A 19325-nucleotide genomic window follows, 5' to 3' on the forward strand; every position below is an offset into this window, starting at 1 on the left:
GGAGAATTTTGTTCTGGACATTCATGGAGGCATGGCCAATCTCATGTCTTGCTGAAGTTCTTTGGGCAAATGTTTCTGCGCGAGGGAAAACACTGTCGTTGAGTTGTTGATATGGCGTTGTCTGGAACAAATCAGCAATTACTCCCATGAGATGGTTGGCTTGCAAGGAAACTGACCTTCTCAGCAATGTGATAACATCGCTTTCATCGATCGTCTTCCGTCCTGCGTGCTTCGAATACGCAGCCAAATCTTGGCTCGCTTGTTCAAAGTACCAAGAGGACGCCTGTTCGATGGCGGCCAGCGTGGCCTTGTTGATTTTTGCCTTTGATCCAGCCCCCGAACGTGCGAAGCGAGTCGCTAGCTTTTTCACCACACCTGCAGGCAAGTTTGGGACAGGAATCCCATGCCGTGAAATCTTCTTTTGCTTGCCCTGGGCTGGGATAGCTTCATCTCGCAATCCACCTCCAACGATCCCAGGGCTCTCACTGGGGGATGCTGCGGGTGGGAACTCGAGTCCAAAACCAAAGTCACCTCCAACGTCATTATCATCATCGTCTGATGGAGCTTGAGGTAGCTGCGCAGTGGACAGTTCGAAATCTTCCATATCGTTCATATCTCCTCCAGTGGGATCTTCAAGCGGAGGAGCCGCAGGAGATGGAAAGTTGAGGTCAAAATGGAAGCGCCCCAGGTCTTCCGTCTCTCCCCTATTTGTGATATTAGCCAAGATCTGTAACATAGATAATCCAACTCTTGTATACCCACCCTCTATCAAAGTCGCCCCCGCTCATCATTGTATCCTCTGCCTCATCATCCTCACCCACAATACCAGTTTCATCTCCACCATCGCTCTCTAGTCGTGTCTCATCAAAATCCCCACTGATTCTGCCGGTGGCTCGACTCATCATTGATAACCGGTCCCGGTCTCTGATGCTGGTGTCACGAGGATATTCGACAGACTGGTAGGTGATATCCATATCCTCTTCTGCAAAGGCGAGAGACATCCTCGGGGGGCGCATTTCAGGACTCGCTTCTTCACCTTCTTCCTCGGACTCCTGAATAGGCAGAGATAACCGTGGTCGCTCGATTTCTGGCTCATTATCAAGCTGTTCAAATTCATCAACTGGCTCTTCGATAGGCTCTGGCTTCTCCTGCGGCGAGGAGCGGATAGGTTGAGATATAGGAGCGAGTGCTAAGACCGGCCCGAATAAATTCAGTCCAATTCCTCATGTGAAACAATACGCGGTAAACCTCTTACCTCTGCCCAGGTTTTTGAGAATATCGAATGTAGTCTCCCGCTGCATTCGGCCGCTTCGTCGGCGATCCCGACCAGGGGTGTTTGCTGCTCGTTGTTGCCGGGCACGAAGTCCGTATGGTGTTGCTGGCGCACCCACACCTCGAGCGCGTGGTGTGTATCGAGAGGCCGACCGCTGGGTGCCCGGGGTGGTTGCAGTAATAAGTCGACTTGGTGTAAGAGGGTAGCGTGTATGGCTAGGAAGGCGTTGGAGCTGTAGGGAGATGATACGATTAGTGGTTTCCCACCCTCCCCAAAGGTAATGGGATAGCACTCACTCCGGTCAATGTCGTATCTCCCGATGGGGTAGCGGTTCCAAAAGGTGACCGACGAGCACGCGCGTTTGGGGTAGAAGTAGACATGGCTTGGTTTTCCCCGTAAGAGAAGTACAGCTATATCATGTACAGCTATATCATGCAAGATATATCAGACCACATATGTAATCACCGCAGCAATAAAATCCCAGATCAACTGGGCGGACGGTGAATTACAAGATCGATGTTGATGTCTGTCTGTCGCGTCTCGAAACAACAATTGCGGGCCAGTGCATGATTGGCCCGTTCTTATCGATAAGATTGGCTGAATCAGCCGGCTTTTTTTTTTTGCGCCATGAAGTCTTCTCGATGCGACTTGCATTTACTAATTGAAGCTTGAAATACTCGGAAGATTTTTTGCCAAGCTTACTGGCTATTGCTAAAATGGCCGACACAAACGCCCCCAAAGGACTTTCCAATAAGCTCCAAAACAAGCGCAAGAGACAAGCCGACGACACTGCTCCCAAGCAAGAAAAGCCCGAGGCTGGCACACCCGCAGAAGGATCAAGCAAGAAGAAGCAGAAGAAGAACAAAAACAAAAAGAAGCAGGCTGAGCACGATGAAAGTCAGTCAACGCGCAAAGACGGTATTGACGAGTCCATTGGCAAGATGGACGGCCGTTTGTTGGGCGATCACTTTGCGCAGAAGGCCAAAAGACACGATAAGGAGCTCTCTGCTGTTGAACTGAGTGATCTTTCGGTTCCAGGTATGTATACTTACTACTGTTCTATTGGCAAAGGCCGCCAATGGGTGTCATAGAAGTTAACAAATCTATAGATTCCGCATTCCTCGACACCTCTTCCTTCACCCCCACCCGAAAGCTGGAGCAACTCCCCGAATTCCTCAAGACGTTCAGTCCCAAAGGCACCGACCTGTCAAAGTCATCTGAGAAGAACGGCACCCCTCATACACTGGTCATTTCGGGTGCTGCTCTGCGGGCCGCTGATGTTGTACGGTAAGTGGGAAATTTCCAGTATTTTCTGTGGCATGAGTCGAAGCTGGGGCTGACAATTGATGTTACTAGGGCACTACGCTCTTTCCAAACCAAGGAAAGCATTGTAGGCAAGCTGTTCGCGAAGCACATCAAGCTGGAGGAAGCGAAGCAGTTCCTTCAACGTGCTCGGTCTGGTATCGGGGCTGGAACCCCAACCAGAATATCTGATTTGATCGAGTCTGGTGAGTTTGCTTGGTTGCTATCTATAGACAGCTCTACTTCATTGTGTATGCAGATGCTGATAATTGGTCTTCTAGGAACTCTCAATCTGGAGGAGCTGGAGCGCATTGTCATTGATGGATCACACATTGACCAGAAGCAGCGAGGCATCTTTGACATGAAAGACACGCATATACCGCTGTTGAAGCTGCTTACTCGGCCGGAACTGCGTGAGCGTTATGGGACGAAGAAAGGTGTGAAGATCTTGGTGTTCTGATCTAACCGAGGGCTGATTACGAAATTTTATACTGGTATATGATCTGAGTACATCAATTGGATGAATGTATTCATATAATTGTTTAGCGTGGTGCGTCCTATGTAGATAAATTGCGAACTATAAAAGCCAAGGCCTTATCGGGACTGTATTTACCGCCTCCCGAGACACGGCAAAAATTAATTTCACTTTTCTCTCCGCCCGACTTTTTTTTGGAGCTTGAGTCTCGTTGCGCTGCAAGCTTCTCCACCTCTTTTCTTATTCTCTCAAACTACCAGGACTCTTATTCGTCTTGTTTTCTTTCCCATCCCACCATTGTCCCTTTTCACCATAAAATTTACCCCACACAACACCACAATGGGTGACAAGCGCAAACTCGTGCAGGATGAGGTGGTCGAGCCCGAGGGCAAGAAGATGAAGAAGGAGAAGAAGGACAAGAAAGACAAGAAGGAAAAGAAGGAAAAGCGCAAGCTGCAAGAGGAGTCCGATGCCGTCGCTCCCGCCGAAACTGCTGCCCCGGCACAGGAAGAGGTGAAGGAGAAGAAGGAAAAGAAGGACAAGTCCGAGAAGTCTGACAAGAAGGAGAAGAAGGACAAGAAGGAGAAGTCCGAGAAGTCCGACAAGAAGGACAAGAAGGAGAAGCGCAAGGCCGAGGAGGTCGAGGAGGCTGACATCAAGCCTGCTGCTCCCTCTGAGGACGCTATGGATGTTGACGTGACTCCTGCCGAGAGGGTGGAGGCCAACAAGAAGGAGAAGAAGGACAGGAAGAAGGCCAAGAAGGAGAAGAAGGAGAAAACCGAGCCTGCGGCTGAGACCAAAGAAGAGCCTACCACTGAATCCACCGAGGATCAGCAAGCTCAGAAGAGTTCCCGCTTCATCTGCTTTGTCGGTAAGTGATTCCAATATACATGGACTACGCCGGACCAAAGACACAAGATTAACCAAAGGATCTTCACATATGCAGGCAACCTTCCCTACTCCGCCAACCACGAGTCCTTGACCAAGCACTTCGAAAAGAACCCCCCGGCCACAATCCGCGTCGCCACCAAGAAGGAAGACCCCAAGAAGTGCCGCGGCTTTGCATTCATTGAGTTCGACAACTACGACCGCATGAAGACCTGCCTCAAGCTGTACCACCACTCCACCTTCGACGACGGAAAGTACCCGCCCCGACGCATGAACGTCGAGCTGACGTGAGTTATCACCCCGCCATTGGACCATTTTCAGGCCTTCTCCAAGAAAAGAAATTCCATTTGCAAACATAGATCATATACTAACTACCAATTCCAGTGCTGGCGGCGGCGGCGCCAAGTCCGAACATCGCAATGCCAAGATCCAGGCCAAGAACGAGAAGCTCAATGAGGAGCGCCAGCGCCAGGCTAAGGATATCCAGAAGGACAAGAAGAAGCATGACAAGAAGGCTGCCCCGGCTGGCGGATCTGGTGCCAATGCTACTGGCATGGATGGCGCAGCTGACAACGCTGGCAGCGCTGAGGACGATAAGTGGGCTGGTCTCCACCCTAGCCGCAGAGGCCGTGTTTAAATCAGCACAAGCCACCGGTTCGCTGTTATGTTTCATTTCGGACGGTCTCGACTCGTTGATGGATGGACAGTGTACAGCAAGGTGTCCGGAGCATCTGCAGGCAGCTGGACATTTCGATAGCCATGCATTTCCGGGAGCATCAAGTTTGGCCGGCTTTTTCTTATGGGTTCCAAAAAGTACTTACTTCATGTCTCTATTGCTTGATTTTGAAGATACCAATTGATATGTTCTTTTCTACGCTTCCTGGTAAACAGTGCCTGAGTGGACAACTATAATGGTTTAGAATGACCAGGGTAAAATCTCGGAGTCAAGAACGTCGCGAATGCATTGGGACAGACTATGAACAAGGGCCAAGAGGGCGAAGGCAGAAAAATATCCCCAGGAAAAACGGTCAATGGATTTCATCACAAAACAGCACTGAGAGGCCGGCGAAATTAAAAAAAGCCTCTAACTTCCCAGACGCCGTATTAACTATATATTATTCATTATAGCATACGAGAACATGGGGAGACGAGTCGAGCCAAACATACGTGCTCTACAAGAGATTGCATTTGACTGCCTTCCTCCCGGATTTCGTAGCGGGACGGGGATTGAGAACGGCCCTGTGACAGATAGTTAGTATAAGAACTGATATACGCAAATAGTCCGGACAAGGAAAGGAAAATAAAAGGAGAGTAAAAACGCACCGGATAGCTTCGTCGAACACGCTCTTCAGGTTGCGTTGTGTCAACGCGGAACATTCAAGGTACTTATGTGCGCGAATCTCCTTGGCCACGGCCAGGGCTTGTTCGTAGGAGACGGTTTCCATCTTGCGTGCGCGGAGGGCTTCTACAGTCGCGCGGTCGTCTCTCAGATCGAGCTTGGTACCGACAAGGATGATGGGGACATTAGGGGCGTGGTGTTCGATCTCAGGGAACCACTAGAAGCGAGGGAATGGTTAGTCGCGTAGAAATAGGGAAAGCCTGGTAGGTCTCTAGGTCTTGTATGCTCGGCCCGTTCGTACCTTCGCTTTGACGTTATCGAATGATGGCGGGCTGACGATGGAGAAGCAGATCAAAAAGACGTCGGTTTGCGGGTAGGATAAGGGTCTCAGGCGATCGTAATCCTCTTGTCCAGCGGTATCCCACAGTCCCAGGCTGATCGGCCGGCCGTCAACCATAACACTGGCCGTGTAGTTGTCAAAGCTGTGATGGTATCAATGTCCGTTCGGGGTTCAGGGTTTCGCATTGAGGGGCAGTGGGTACGAACACAGTAGGGATGTATTCACCCGGGAAAGCATTTGTTGTGTACGAGATCAGAAGACATGTCTAGGAGCAAGGGAATTGAATGTCAGCATCTATTGCAATATTTGGGAGGGATAGAGTGCCGGGATGTGTACTAACTTTGCCAACTGCTCCATCACCAGTCACCACACACTGCAAGTATTGTTAATTAAAGCTGCGCATGTAGATCGGATTCATCCCACCTTCAGTGACTGAGTAGCCGGACCCGTCGCCATGTCGCAGAAATATAGATCAAAGCCGAATTCCAACAGGGGCTGTTGGGAGTTGGCGATAAGGGGCGATAACGGAAGGACACAATGGCAACAAGTCTTCAGAATATTATTAGCTTCAGGGGAACTTTGAAGAAGCTAGGGAGGCTGGAGCTAGGGAAAAGAGGGGGTGGGAGAGATGTGGAGAAAGAAAATGAAGGGGATTTGGAACGGACTCACCTCAAAAAATGGGATATATAAAAATGGAAAGAAAAGAAAGAAGTCAGGAGAGGGAAAAAAAGAAAATAGGGTGATCGGACTAGTTTGGCCAAGGTCAATAGATTATTTCTCTTATAAAAGAAGTGCAATTAAAAAAAAATAAGTCTCATCAGTCTCATCAAAGTCTCCACTTATTTCTAAATATTGAAATGTGTGTATCTTAATAGATATAGAGAATATTATGTACGGAGTTGGTGTACCTAGGTATATTGACAGAATCCCTTTCCCTTGACTCCATATGATAGGATCAGATTTCTCCTAGAAACCTCACAGACCTCCTATATATGTTGGTCAGCCATCACTAATGCACCAATCGCATGACAATTGAATCACGGGTGACGCCAGGACATGCGAAGGCGTCTATCAATATCGAATCATTATGGGAACCTCCAGGGAGGGGTATGCTTATATGCATGGTCCATCAACTGTCCTATTTATATCGACCCAACCACCCCGGGACATCAGCTATATATGGGACTTTATTCGATCACTCTAAAAACCAAAACAGAACCAACTAAATGCGCGATACGCCCCTCGAACCACTCAGGAACCCACCTGCCCTGATCTCCGCTGGCTTCGTCAACAAAGTGGATAATTTCCCTGAGAAGGTTCGGAAATAGGGCGATTTGACGTGGGTCTGGATCGCCGCCTGGTTTTTATATCTATATTGTGCAGAGCTGATCAGAATCTTGGAAAGTGTGGCAAAGATGCTCTTTGAGAAGTAGATTGGGCCGAGGCACGGGCACACTCTCCATGCGGGGGAGATATCAGTGAGCCCCGGAGGGACGGCCGACCTATATCAATATCTCGATGATTGACTTACCTCTCAACGATCACAATCTCATTCTTGTCCTTGATCTCATATGCGTAGTAGAGCAGTGTATCCGGTTCGTGCTCTTGCACCCGTTTGATGACTTCGGTTACCAGAGTAGATACCTGGAGGACGACACGATATGTTAGCACATATTCGGACTACCAAGTAATATGGGGCTGGGCTAACCTCTTCAAACTTCTCTGGCTTTGGAGTGAAAACTGCGGTAACGTTGATTTCGGACATGATGACCTGGGGTTGAGTTGTCAGCCCTGCAACAGTAACTAGTAGCATCAACCTTGGAATAGAACATCCTTGGAACCCACCTTTGCAAAGTAAAATTCAATGAGATCTAGGTAAGATCAGAAAGTGGAATGATAACTCCGGGGAGCTTAAAGAGTTTAAATATGTGTATTGAATGCGGATCATATAATCCATACTAATCCATATAATCCACATCGACCTCGGTCCATGGCAAGTGGGGCATGAAGTCCATGTAGATGTACATGGATTTTGTATAACTATGGCTTTGATATATTGAGATATCTACGACTCTAGTCTTTCATTTGATGATAGCTATCTGATTTAAATTGAGTATAAAAGTATGTTTGTGTGTTTAGTTTGATATACACTTGGTTGATGGAAGGCAATATGCAATGTGAACTCTCCAATACTTAGTAGTAGCAATTAACTACGTAGCCCTTTAGAGAGCGTTCGATGGAAGGATTCAAATTCCCTATATGACAACATGTCAATTGCTTCAAGCTGGATGCCCACCTGTACAGGTGCCCAGCTCTGGAGGAGATCGAAAGAGATTACATCATCAAGTAATGCCTCAGGCAATAGCTGAATCAGCAACCGCCGAGATTCGTCTCGGCAGCAAATCTCCCGCAAATCACCACCCTCAGTCAACAGAAAGATTCCCCACATCCCCCTTCAGCGGGCCGATTTCTCCGATTTACGGCACATGGACTCCGCAAGCACTCGTTCACCTTTCGTGGGGTTTTATACCGGCTGAACGCAGGCTGATCTCAATGGATTTGGGGTATCGGAACATACTGGCACCGGATGGGCCACATTACTCCATCCCGCCGAGCGACTTTCGGTCCCCCACTCTACCCCGGCCACCCCCGGTTATCGATTTCATGCAGAGAAGCTCGGAATCTTGCGAGATGGAGAAGGCTCCGCCTGTCACGGGCAAGCGCCGAGGTGGCAGCCGAAAAGCCTGTAATGAATGTAAGCAGCAAAAGGTGAGTCATGCGCATATCTCCAATTACTATGCAATTTTACCCAAATCCCCGACCGTATCGGGTCTTCGACAATCGCGCTGATGTCTCAAACTTTGATAGCTGAGATGTGATATTGTTCAAACGCCAGCTGCGGCTTGTTCACGTTGTCGCAGGCTTGGGATAGACTGTAAAGTCGAACAGTCGTTCAAGCGCATCTCTAAAAGAAGGTATGTCTTTATTGTCTGATTTTTTCCCTCATTCTCTCATCTTATTGACTCCATTTCACAGGCGCAATGCTGAAATGGAAAAGGAGATTGCAGATCTCCGCCGCCGCCTGGGACCTAATTCAGATCATGAGCAAGGTGTAGAGCCTCATGAGCCTCATGGAGGTGATGAAATGTCCCATTGCTCAGAGGATGTCTTTGCTCGTCGTGACTCGGCCGCAATTGACCAGTCTCGACATGTCTCAGTGCCGGTTGAATCCCACTCATCTATAGCAACTCCTTTGACTATGAAAAGGGATGGTTCTATTATATCACAGGATGATGGCCAGTGGAGACTGGAAGATGTTACTCTCTCTAAAGCCCGAGTTCTTCGATTATATGAACAGTATGCGCTCTCCAGTCCTTTGGCCCGCTTCTGTGATTGACATCTGTATAGATACTTTACTTATTACCACCCCTTTCTCCCTCTCTTGAATCCACCCAAGCCCCCAGAGGTGTATCTTAACCGATGCCCTCTTTTGGCGTGGACTATGATCTGTGTTGCGAGTCGACGGTCTCAATACGAGCCTGGGCTCTTGAGTGCACTGTCTGGGCCATTTAGCAGGCTGCTTTGGTCAACCATAACCAGTGTCCCACAGGACTATCGGGTGGTCAAGGCTCTTTGTGTTCTGTGTACATGGCCTCTTCCGACTACAAGCCAGCGCACCGATGCAACCTTCATGCTCAGTGGCCTAATGATGCAGATTGCTATGCAGCTTGGGCTACACCGTCCGGTTCAAGCTGAAGAGTTCACGACATTCCGCATGGAAGTCCAAGGTGAAGCTCTAAAGGATCGACTACATACGTGGGTCATTTGCAACATCGTGGCTCAAAAGTGAGTATTTCCTCTCGATGTATAGCCGTTTATCACAGACTGATTGAGATTCGGCAGTGTTGCGACTGGTTACGGCCAGCCACCGAGCACAATATACGATTGGGCCCTTGAGCCTGCCTCCTTGAGGGATGCCGACTATCGGCTTCCCGATGACTTGGCCATTCGCTTACGTATCGAAAAGTTCTGCGATCGGGTGACGAAGGCATTATACAGTAGTAAACCCGAGCCTGCGGATTTTATCAGTGCCGAAAAGCTCGTGGTCGTGCAGGTTTTGGAAAGTGAGCTTAGAGACATGGATGTCGAGTTTGACGGAAAAATCTCCGGTAAGTTGTTATCGTTTCGTTCCAATCTTGCACCGCTCACACTCGTACCAAGCAATCAACACGATTCATCTACGTGCGGCAGAATTGCACTTCCGATACTTCATGTTTTTGGGGTCCAATGCACGAAGCGACGATCTGATCAAGCTTTTCCTCGCAACAACCTCCTTCCTTGGTCGAGTACTAGATCTCGAAACATCGCCAGGTGAATTGATCGGCCACTCCACCAACTATATTCTTCAAATGATTGTGTCGGCCGCTTTTGCTCTTATGAAGTTGTTGAAGAGCAGCTTCAGTCGACACATCGATTTCAACCATGGCAAGCTACTGTTCAACGGTGCGATCTCGGCAATTCGCCGAATCAGTGTCATGGACCACGACCGCCCTATTCGTCTTGCAGATATCCTCGCTCAGATGTGGAATGCCACGAGTCTAGAGCCCGCCGAAGAAGATGCTTTACAACTTAAAGTCCGCTGCCGGATGAGCATGAGCCATGTCTACGATACGGTTTGGCGTTGGCGGCAGCGGTTCCGACCGGTCAAAAGCCTTGAGGAAATGCAAGGTAAGTTTTCTTTGTTTTTTTCTCCCCTTTTAGTTGTTTTGTCCCATTTTTTAACAAACTCCTTATAGCTGCTGCTATAGCAGCGAACCAAGATATACTAGGTCCGGCAGGGCACATGACGCGGCAACAGCAGGATAGCTCCCTGGAGGATCAATCTCTGATGATACCAGCTCAGTTTGATGAAGGCGGAGCATTTTTCAGCGAATCTGGATTCTCAGAAGTATTTGATTCGCTCAATTGGGTTTTTGATGGCATTCCGGACTCTTTCGTTGCACCTCCGGTTTTATAGATGCCAATTCCTGCCACTGCTTTTTTGTATAAATGTTGATATTTGATTCCCAGCGACGATACCAGAATAAAAGTGAATTTTACTGTGTACTAAGAGAATAATGTACATAAATAGGTACAACTACGTACACCTGGGCAACTACGTAGACAACGAAGCCCAAAAGATCCACTTGTGTGGCTGAACCCGCCCATTACGTCTTAACCCCAAAATACATACTGGACCCTCCTGGCTATGGACATTCCTATAGGTTCACAGCATTTCAGCCCAAGTGAAACTCCAAAAGGCAGGCTGCAGCATTTCCTGTTCCTGACCTCATTTTTGATCGGCTCCTAACCGCCAGCTCCACCGATAATAATAGAGGTGGTCCGTGGGGCTTTCCGTTCCCCCCTCTACTTCACTCCTCTTTCTTGACATTCACTCAAGTCAAGACCGTTTCCATGTCGGATCAAGCCCTACACGAATCCACGGCGATACCGACGCTCTCTGATGCGCCTCCGCCGAGCGCCGGTCGCTCATCCCCTAGCCACGGGGGCGAACAGACCCAGCCGAACGAAGCCATCTCAGACGAGCTGAAAGCCCGCCTGGACAAAGTTATCTACTCTGATGTGAGCGGAAACAGACATTGCATCGCCCGGTGCATATTGAAAAGGACGCAATCGTATTAATCATGAGTAGATCGGTATAACCACACTCCTCACTCGGCTGAAGCAAAGCGTGGCCTCCGCCAAGGTTAGTAGTCGCAAAAGGATTCCAATGACAATCGCAAATGCTGACACGGTATCCGCTAGGATTTCTCAACTTTCCTGAAAAAGCGAGGGACCCTTGAAGAAGAGCACGCTCAGGGGCTGAGAAAACTCTCCCGCGTGATCAACGATGCGTCGCAACGCTCCGAGAACCGACAAGGAACATACAGTTCCAGCTACAAGGACATCCACCGAATCCAAGAGCGAATGGTCGACCATGGCCTCCAATTCGCCGTCTCCCTCCACCAGATGTCCGATGATCTGCACGAGCTCGCCGCCAACATCGAGCGCGGCCGCAAGCAATGGAAACAGACGGGTTTAGCTGCGGAGAAGAGGGTCGTCGATGCAGAATCTCTGGCCGAGAAGGCAAAGGCCAAGTATGAGTCGTTGGCGGAACAGTATGATCGTGTTCGCACGGGAGACAAACAGGGTGGAAAGTTCGGTCTCAAGGGCCACAAGTCTGCGGCGCAGCACGAGGAGGAGTTGTTGCGCAAGGTCCAGAACGCGGATAGCGATTATGGATCTAAGGTTCAGGCTGCTCAGGCCGCGCGCCAGGAGCTACTGTCTACCCACCGGCCTCAGGCTGTACACAACCTTCAGCAGTTGATCTCTGAGTGTGACTCAGGACTGACCCTGCAACAGCAGAAGTTCGGTATGTGCGATTTCTTTCCACACAGGTGGTGGTGTTGTTCATCGTTCATCGGCTAATAATTTGCAGCCACTTTCAACGAGAAATTGCTTCTGGGCCAAGGTCTCTGCGTCAACCCTTTGAAGACCGACGGAGCATTAGGACCTAAGAGCCTTGCCGATGTTATTCGCCAAGTCGATAACCAGAAAGATCTCCATGAGTTTATTTTAAGTCATGAAGGCAACCCGGGGGCTGTGGCTTCAGAACAGGTCAAATATGAGCGCCACCCTGTAGGTCCAGCAGTGTTCCTTGATTGCTTCACTATACTAACATGATTAGACACTCGGCGGTGCTGGGGCTACTCCTTCTGCTCCTGCGGCACCTTCGCAACCAAGCACTCAGAATAAGCGCGTGTCAATCATGCCGCAGGCATTCGCCTCGAATAATACCTCTTCGCCGGCGCTTCAGCCACCTCATAGCGGTGACCGATTGCCGCAGTCACCTTATCCTCCGGAGAAGTCCTTCACGCCGCCTCCAGCCGGCACGCCTCCCTATCCAGTCTCAGGACCGCCTGCTCCGGAACCCGCACCCAAGATTCCGTTGCCAATGGCAGGACCTCCCCCAATGGACAGGAGTCTGCAATCGAATCTTCCTCCGTTGAAGCCAGTATTCGGTGTTTCACTGAACGACCTGTACGCCCGGGATGGAACGGCAGTTCCGTTCATTGTGTACCAGTGCTTCCAAGCAGTTGAACTGTTCGGTCTGGATATGGAGGGCATCTATCGACTTTCGGGTAGTGCCAATCATATCAGTCATATGAAAGCCCTGTTTGATAATGGTAAGCTTGATCAGACACTTGGGGAAATATAGCCAGCTTGCTAACCTGCTCTCAAATGAACAGACTCGTCGCAAGTTGACTTCACAAACCCGGAAAATTTCTACCATGATGTCAACAGCGTTGCAGGACTTGCGAAGCAATTCTTCAGGGACCTACCTGAACCTCTGTTTACCACTCAGTTCTACCAACAATTTGTTGATGCTGCTCGTAAGTCATGTTCACGTCTTGTAGAGTAGATACTCCAGTACTGAGATACTGACATCGGAACCGCAGGCATCGACGATGACATCCAACGCCGAGACTCGATGCACGCCCTTATTAACAGTCTGCCTGATGCTCACTATGCTACCCTCCGCGCTATCATTCTGGTACGATCCCCAACAAGAACCTAGACTTTGTTTTCAAATACTAATCTAGTCCATTGCAGCATCTCAACAAGATCCAAGAACACTATACGCAGAACCGCATGAACGCGGGCAATCTAGCCATTTGCTTCGGGTATGTCCCCGCACACTCCACATCCTATATAAACAGGGATGTCATCAGATACAGACCGCTAATCCTCGTTATAGACCAACCCTCATGGGCGCTAATTCCGGTGGCAGCATCGCCGATGCTGGGTGGCAGGTCCGTGTCGTCGAGACGATCCTGAATAACACATTCCAGATCTTCGACGATGACTAGATCAATCCGCCTCCGGCCCGTTCCTAGTTTCTTCTTTCTTGTTTTGGAATATGAGCGCTGGTTCATGGACTTACGTATAAATGTTTTGGTGCATCGCTTCCAGGTGCTCTCTTGAACCTCTTTCTTATCCATTTGTGCCTCTTGTTGCTGTGTTCTGGTGTTTCCTCGGAGTGATACCTGTGCTACACATTAATATTGTGCCTTTGTGCCTTCCGATTGTATATATACATACTGCTTAGTCCTTTTAGTTTTGACTTTCCTGGTCATGAGCAACGTATAATCGTGTTACTGATGATGTCAGGTTGAGATGCAGCAAATATTGGCCTTTCCAGTATCATATTAGTAGAAAGTACAAGATACTGCCAGCAATGAGACACCAGGAAATCGTTCGGATGGCTGTCTAACTCATGTATTGTTCTTCAAGCTCTTTTTTTTCTGCTCTCCCTTTTTGCGTATTCTTTAGGTCTAGGGGCCAAGCTAATCGTGCCAGAAAAGCTTAAACTTGAGAGTACAACGTATTGGGGAAGATATAGTAGATCGTTAGGACACCCTGAGACATTGATATTCATTTATACAAGTAACGGCTCAAAAGAAAGGTAGAATTTGATCAAAACAGGTGGTTATGGTACATGGGAGGTGTAAATGCTTCTATATCAGGGGTTTCCGTGACAAGGAAAGAGAACAGACCAGAAAAGAAGCTGACCCGAGCCTCTGTTCAGTGTTAGGCCCAAAATGAGGAGTTGCTAAACAAGAAGTAAGACAAACAGGTGAAATAAAGGATACCGTGTCAAAACCCTTTGACAGGGCATATAGTCTCGTCAAGTATTTGAGTTCCTGGTGCGGATCTTGCAGCTGCAGTCTCCAAATGACGGAGAGTCCAATGGCACAGAACATATCATTCTGGAAGAAAGAAACACCAATCACAGCTAGAGATGCGATTCAAATCATTTCTTGCCCATCGAGTCCTGGATCATCTGCATACGCTCGAGGGCTGACAATCCAGGCGCAAAGCTGGGATTATTGTAAGCCTCATGCAATGAGGTGGGATTGACGTAGCCCCAGACTCTCCAGCCCTTATCCTGGTCGTTCCAGCGGAGATGCTGGATGACAATGTGCTCGACACAGTCCTGCTCCTTGGTGGAAACGGTGGTAGCCTCTGTGGGTTCCTTTCCGCTGGGGTTCTGGATCTGACTTGTGGTTGTAGACTGTCGGCTCGTGATACGCACGACAACTTGTCGGATACCGGATTTCGGGAGATCGGGGATGGATGACGCGCGGTCTGAGACGACGCGGAGGCCAGTGAAGTGTGTGCTTGGCTTTCGTAGGTACTTGACCAGTTTCCAGGTCAATTTCTCATTCTTCGGCCGGCGCTCGATACTTTTGCTTAGTTGTTTAACGAGACCGTCGCAGCAGATCTGGCGGATTTCAGCAATGTTGCCTCTAACGATTCATAGCGGTTAGTCCTGCTCAAACAGTAAACGTGGAAGAGGCGCATGCTTACTCGGCAAATGCTTTGTACATATCTTCCTGGAGCTTTGCGGCGAAGTGGCGCCGCTTGCTTAGAAGGAGAGGAAAGGAGTTTTCGCGCTTGCAATATTGGAGCACACTGCAATATAGTTAGGAAAGATAATCTTTGCAAGTATATGGTATATGCAGCTCTTGCTCAACTTAACCACCACTAGGGCGGTAGAGCGTACCCAATATTCCAAGGATTCGGGGAGAACTAACCTGGCAAAGTTGCTCAACCAGGACTTAACCCATGTATATTCCATATGCCACCTATCGCGCGGTGCCGTGAAAACCGAAGGCATATCCCTCCACAGCGGTCGGACAAAGGTACCTGGTAATAGGCCAATGTCATTTGGCAGATCCGCTAACCTCATACCCTGGGTTCTAGTTTTGAAAGACGGCTGCACTTGGCTTGGAGGGCGGAAGTTCATTTGTCTCCCACGCCATTGCTGGGAGGTCTCGGAGAAGGCCCGACATTGAACGAAGGAACCAGATGGTACAACTCGAGCGGATGTGCCCGCGGGCAATCGTAGGTAGACGCCATTGCGAATCGGGTTGAGTAAGAGAAGGTGGTTCCTGGCCGAAGAAACAGAAATCCGCGGAACTGTCAGTCACGTGAATCACTCCGCAGGTCGACAGCAACAAGTAACCGGATTCTTGAACGAAGCGCCCTCTTATCGAGGCGACAGCTTATACTCTTCCTCGCTGTTTCTTTACTACTACTGTCATATATAAAAAAAAGCAGTTGATCGTATAGAATTAAACTGCCCCCCGGGAAAAAGACACCGCCCGCCACTCACTGGGTCTGATATCTGCCAATTAGGAGACTCACAAACAGCTTGACAACAACCCAACTTTGAATCTTATCGAGAGCGAACGACTCGATCGCAACGCCTATCCTATACCTCTTCCATTCCTTGCGTGGCGGCCGCATATGCCGCGACTCAGAATAAAGGCTGGCTCCTCCTCGACGTAATGCCTCTCCTCCACCATACACTCCCCACGACTATCCACACCAACATCCACACCGTGATCCAGACCTGAATCTCGCGCGATCGGCTCCTCCACCCAGCTACCTCAGCACTTCCCCTGAACTACTACAAAGCCAACGGGCTAAAGAGGTGGCTTCTGCATCTGCTTCGACTGTCCCGCCCTCCCCGACCTCCTCCACATCCCATACCCCACCCAGCAGCGATGGCCATTCGTCAGCCTTGCACCCGCGGGTCGCTGTCATCCTCGGAGTAGACCGCAGATGGTATATCCCCCTGCTGGTATGTCGGGCTCTGAGCACGCTTCCTGCTGCCTGGTGGGGTTTGCGATGCGCATTTACCTTCCTTGCCGAGTTGCTGCACATAAGGCCGGGTATGGGACGGGAGGGGTGGGCGGCGGCGATTATTGGTAGTGTTGGACAGGAATGGGACGTTGAGCGGAGGTTCCGTGTGACGGAGGTGGCATTGGCTATTATGTGGGTATGTGATATTGCCGCCTTGATATGGGGGTGTATATCTTTTTTGATATACTACTTGCTGGTGTCCAACTGCGTACTTTTATACTGACTACTTGACAGTGCTGTGCATCTGCATATCTTTCCTATTTCTTTGCTGATTGCATGATGTCTCGATGGTCGGTTTCCTCCTTCCTTGAACGTCTCCACTGTGGTCTCTAAGGCTAATACGTATACTCAGGCTTCTAAACTACACTCCACCAGCTGTTGTGATCCGTCTTCTAACCACGAACGGCCTGATTGCATACATCACTTCTTGGGTTCTTTATCTGTCCGGCGCATCCTCTGATCCTCGACTCCTTTTACCGGCTTGGATCTCCATAACAACTGTATGTTACCTTGACCCCTAATGGTCGATATACCTTACAACAGCGTCTAACCCTTCACCTAGTCTTTAACCTTCGTTTACCACGCAACACAAAACCATGCAACCATCAAACGTGAAACAGCAGCATCGCTACTAGTCGTTTCCGTGGCGAGCTTCCTAAGCATGTCCTCACTCCTTATGCAGCTACATCTGACCCGTGAAAACGAACCAGAAGTGCCCGTGTTCGTCATCACCCGTAAACTTTGGGACTGGGCTGTGGCCATCTTCTTACGCATGCGAGTTGCTGATGACCGTATTCCTGTTGGAGAGCTGTAGCTTGCTTACTTGCTTTCTGGTTGCTGGTCTTTCTTTTCTTTTTCTGTTTCGGGACATTTTGCAGGTTGATTTCCACTGTCTGGACAAGCTGGACAAGCGTTCTTGACTAGACAGGGTGGGATGATTTGTACATTTTGGGATTTGATTTTGATTTGGTTGAAGACTCTTTATCTATGAGTCTTTGGACTTTGCACTTGATACCCCTGGCCTAGGGATGTTTTTCTTTTCTAACATGGCGATCTTTGATAGATCTAATTGTATTGATTGATTCACAATGTGAAATTCCATCTCAAACTACGCTCAAGTTTTCTACCTCAAATTTACTTTACGTTGCTGTATCAGCTGGCAGAGAGTACTAGACGACAGTTCAATTTCCTTGTTTCCAAGCAATGGACTGCATACCCAAGAGAGGGGCAACGAAAGAGTGAGAAGCACAAAGATTAAATAGACGGTAGAGACCGAGAAAACGGTTCAGCAAAAGCACGCCCTTCAACCTGGATCTCCTCGATCAGCCAGATTGACAAATTGACCACGGGAATGCAATGGTAATGAGCAATACAGGCAAAGGCAACCCCTCCTCAAAGGATAAAAGAATGGAAAACACACGCAAAACCATGAAAAGAAAAAAAAGTGTTGTCTGTCTATGCAGATAATGGGTATCTACCAACTCCTCGTTCCGTCATAATCCCGTCCTTAGAATAGCGGTCGAATCACCCCGCTCTCCCTGCCGATCATGCGGGAACGATAGGCAGGAGCACACAGGTGTAGCGGGTCATTTCGACGAAGGGCCCAGGTCTAACACGCCAGGCACAGAGTGATGGGGGGAGAAAGCAAGACATTCGATCGATGTGAAGGCCAGTATGGTATACAACATTGTATACGGCCGGCGGATGAGGGATGCTTCCTATCCCACCGCTCACAGGGCAACATAAACCGGGAAGAGGGGACTGGAACAAGGCATGATGTCGGTGATGGGATTAGAACCCGTGGACCTAGAATATGACAAATTAGAAAATGGCCATGGTGATAGAGAGCAGATATTGGGGCAGCAACATACCTTGATGGTCTTGGCATCAAGCTTGAGTCCCTCCTTCTTGTCAGTCAAGAACTCCTGGACATCTTTTCTCTGGTCTCCCTGCAGCTGAATCACCTCGCCCATCTCAGTGTCAGAGACGATGGTGCCATTGCAAGCTAAGATATAGTTAGCATCTGGCCCAGACACAAATGCGTAGGTCACAAAAAGACATACCGAACTTCTTCTTGATGACCTTGAGAATCTTCTTCTGGTCGAACTTCTTGGGAAGACCCTGAACAGTAGTCAGAGTCTTACGACCATTGCGTTCTGTTGTGGAACAAGTGGTTAGCATGTACCCCCCTTTTAGCGCCGGCGAGTCGCAAGAGTAGCCAGGGCGGTGAGGATAGGGGAGTGGACGTACGCTGAATCCGTATGTGGATATAGTTCTGAGACTGTTTAGTCTCGCCGGTATCTTCGTCGGCTTCGGCGAAGGGGTCTGTAAGATGCACATGTCAGCCTCAGCTCAGTACCAAATTTCTACCCCGCCGCCGTGACAGTCGGTGGAACAGAGGTGGGGAGAGCTGAAATATACAGCGTTGACACTACATATGATGGAAGACATATGTCTCATCCGCATACATAGTGATCATAGCTGTGGATATGGGTGGGGGGTGAAGCCCGATACGCGCCCAGGAGGGGAAAGTGGCGAACTTACCGAAGGTCTTGAGGTTTTCGATGGACATAAACTCGGCCTTTTTGTAGTAAACGGCGTTTAAAATGGGTATTGATAAAGTGAGCGAAGGGCGAGATTCAATATCTCTGTAAAAGATCGGTGCGTGCGTGGTTGGGAGAGGGAGATGCGGTTGTAGAAGAATGGGAGAGAAGAAGTGGCAGAGCCTTTTGAGGCAAGAGTCACGTTGTGGGGGAAGGCGGTGTGTGACTAAGCGATTCTCACCACCTGGGCAGGTGCCAGGGCACCTGGGCACCTGGGCAGCCCTGGAGCATTGCGATAATGCGCAACTACTTAGATGGAAATTATATACAATTTAATTCTAGGAAATAATTTGGGAATTACCGCAGTAAGCAGACTTGCTCATCTTTGATCACAAGGGCAAACCTCGGGTTGG

The 19325-nt window shown here is 49.1% G+C and overlaps 10 protein-coding genes across 10 annotated transcripts; 5 read left to right on the plus strand and 5 right to left on the minus strand.

Annotated features, from left to right (window-relative positions):
* Positions 1–21: 21 nt before the first annotated feature.
* N7519_008911 (uncharacterized protein) lies at positions 22–1653 on the minus strand (the record flags this gene model as incomplete). The annotated part of the gene is made up of 5 exons (XM_057295684.1): positions 22–121; positions 177–704; positions 763–1189; positions 1256–1505; positions 1570–1653. 5 exons carry the CDS (start codon positions 1651–1653, stop codon positions 22–24), a joined length of 1389 nt encoding a protein of 462 aa, XP_057143566.1.
* Positions 1654–1989: 336 nt separating this feature from the next.
* N7519_008912 (uncharacterized protein) lies at positions 1990–3035 on the plus strand (the record flags this gene model as incomplete). Its single annotated transcript, XM_057295685.1, has 4 exons — positions 1990–2311; positions 2383–2560; positions 2630–2781; positions 2857–3035. 4 exons carry the CDS (start codon positions 1990–1992, stop codon positions 3033–3035), a joined length of 831 nt encoding a protein of 276 aa, XP_057143567.1.
* Positions 3036–3389: 354 nt separating this feature from the next.
* N7519_008913 (RNA-binding protein) lies at positions 3390–4575 on the plus strand (the record flags this gene model as incomplete). The annotated part of the gene is made up of 3 exons (XM_057295686.1): positions 3390–3921; positions 3997–4225; positions 4323–4575. 3 exons carry the CDS (start codon positions 3390–3392, stop codon positions 4573–4575), a joined length of 1014 nt encoding a protein of 337 aa, XP_057143568.1.
* Positions 4576–5110: 535 nt separating this feature from the next.
* Positions 5111–6073, minus strand: racA (putative Rho GTPase Rac; the record flags this gene model as incomplete). Its single annotated transcript, XM_057295687.1, has 6 exons — positions 5111–5177; positions 5262–5494; positions 5579–5759; positions 5824–5882; positions 5958–5990; positions 6041–6073. 6 exons carry the CDS (start codon positions 6071–6073, stop codon positions 5111–5113), a joined length of 606 nt encoding a protein of 201 aa, XP_057143569.1.
* Positions 6074–6839: 766 nt separating this feature from the next.
* N7519_008915 (putative quinol monooxygenase) lies at positions 6840–7382 on the minus strand (the record flags this gene model as incomplete). The annotated part of the gene is made up of 3 exons (XM_057295688.1): positions 6840–6987; positions 7149–7261; positions 7326–7382. The coding sequence occupies 3 exons, from the start codon at positions 7380–7382 to the stop codon at positions 6840–6842; spliced, it is 318 nt and encodes a 105-aa protein (XP_057143570.1).
* A 584-nt stretch (positions 7383–7966) lies between these two features.
* Positions 7967–10634, plus strand: N7519_008916 (transcription factor domain-containing protein; the record flags this gene model as incomplete). Its single annotated transcript, XM_057295689.1, has 7 exons — positions 7967–8386; positions 8486–8592; positions 8654–8974; positions 9026–9463; positions 9521–9786; positions 9839–10345; positions 10414–10634. 7 exons carry the CDS (start codon positions 7967–7969, stop codon positions 10632–10634), a joined length of 2280 nt encoding a protein of 759 aa, XP_057143571.1.
* Positions 10635–11071: 437 nt separating this feature from the next.
* Positions 11072–13527, plus strand: rgd1 (putative Rho GTPase activator (Rgd1); the record flags this gene model as incomplete). The annotated part of the gene is made up of 9 exons (XM_057295690.1): positions 11072–11239; positions 11310–11363; positions 11423–12029; positions 12096–12295; positions 12345–12843; positions 12907–13050; positions 13117–13211; positions 13271–13341; positions 13416–13527. The coding sequence occupies 9 exons, from the start codon at positions 11072–11074 to the stop codon at positions 13525–13527; spliced, it is 1950 nt and encodes a 649-aa protein (XP_057143572.1).
* Positions 13528–14471: 944 nt separating this feature from the next.
* N7519_008918 (uncharacterized protein) lies at positions 14472–15467 on the minus strand (the record flags this gene model as incomplete). Its single annotated transcript, XM_057295691.1, has 4 exons — positions 14472–14967; positions 15029–15133; positions 15256–15367; positions 15413–15467. The coding sequence occupies 4 exons, from the start codon at positions 15465–15467 to the stop codon at positions 14472–14474; spliced, it is 768 nt and encodes a 255-aa protein (XP_057143573.1).
* A 933-nt stretch (positions 15468–16400) lies between these two features.
* N7519_008919 (uncharacterized protein) lies at positions 16401–17183 on the plus strand (the record flags this gene model as incomplete). The annotated part of the gene is made up of 4 exons (XM_057295692.1): positions 16401–16505; positions 16604–16659; positions 16722–16869; positions 16932–17183. The coding sequence occupies 4 exons, from the start codon at positions 16401–16403 to the stop codon at positions 17181–17183; spliced, it is 561 nt and encodes a 186-aa protein (XP_057143574.1).
* A 977-nt stretch (positions 17184–18160) lies between these two features.
* On the minus strand, positions 18161–19203 carry N7519_008920 (translation initiation factor eIF1; the record flags this gene model as incomplete). The annotated part of the gene is made up of 6 exons (XM_057295693.1): positions 18161–18175; positions 18241–18374; positions 18433–18525; positions 18620–18694; positions 18914–19095; positions 19154–19203. 6 exons carry the CDS (start codon positions 19201–19203, stop codon positions 18161–18163), a joined length of 549 nt encoding a protein of 182 aa, XP_057143575.1.
* Positions 19204–19325: the final 122 nt, after the last annotated feature.

This window comes from Penicillium mononematosum, assembly GCF_028829835.1.
Source record: "Penicillium mononematosum strain IBT 11891 chromosome Unknown utg000005l:1.0-9366267.0:1.0-9372171.0, whole genome shotgun sequence".
NCBI lineage: Eukaryota > Fungi > Ascomycota > Eurotiomycetes > Eurotiales > Aspergillaceae > Penicillium > Penicillium mononematosum.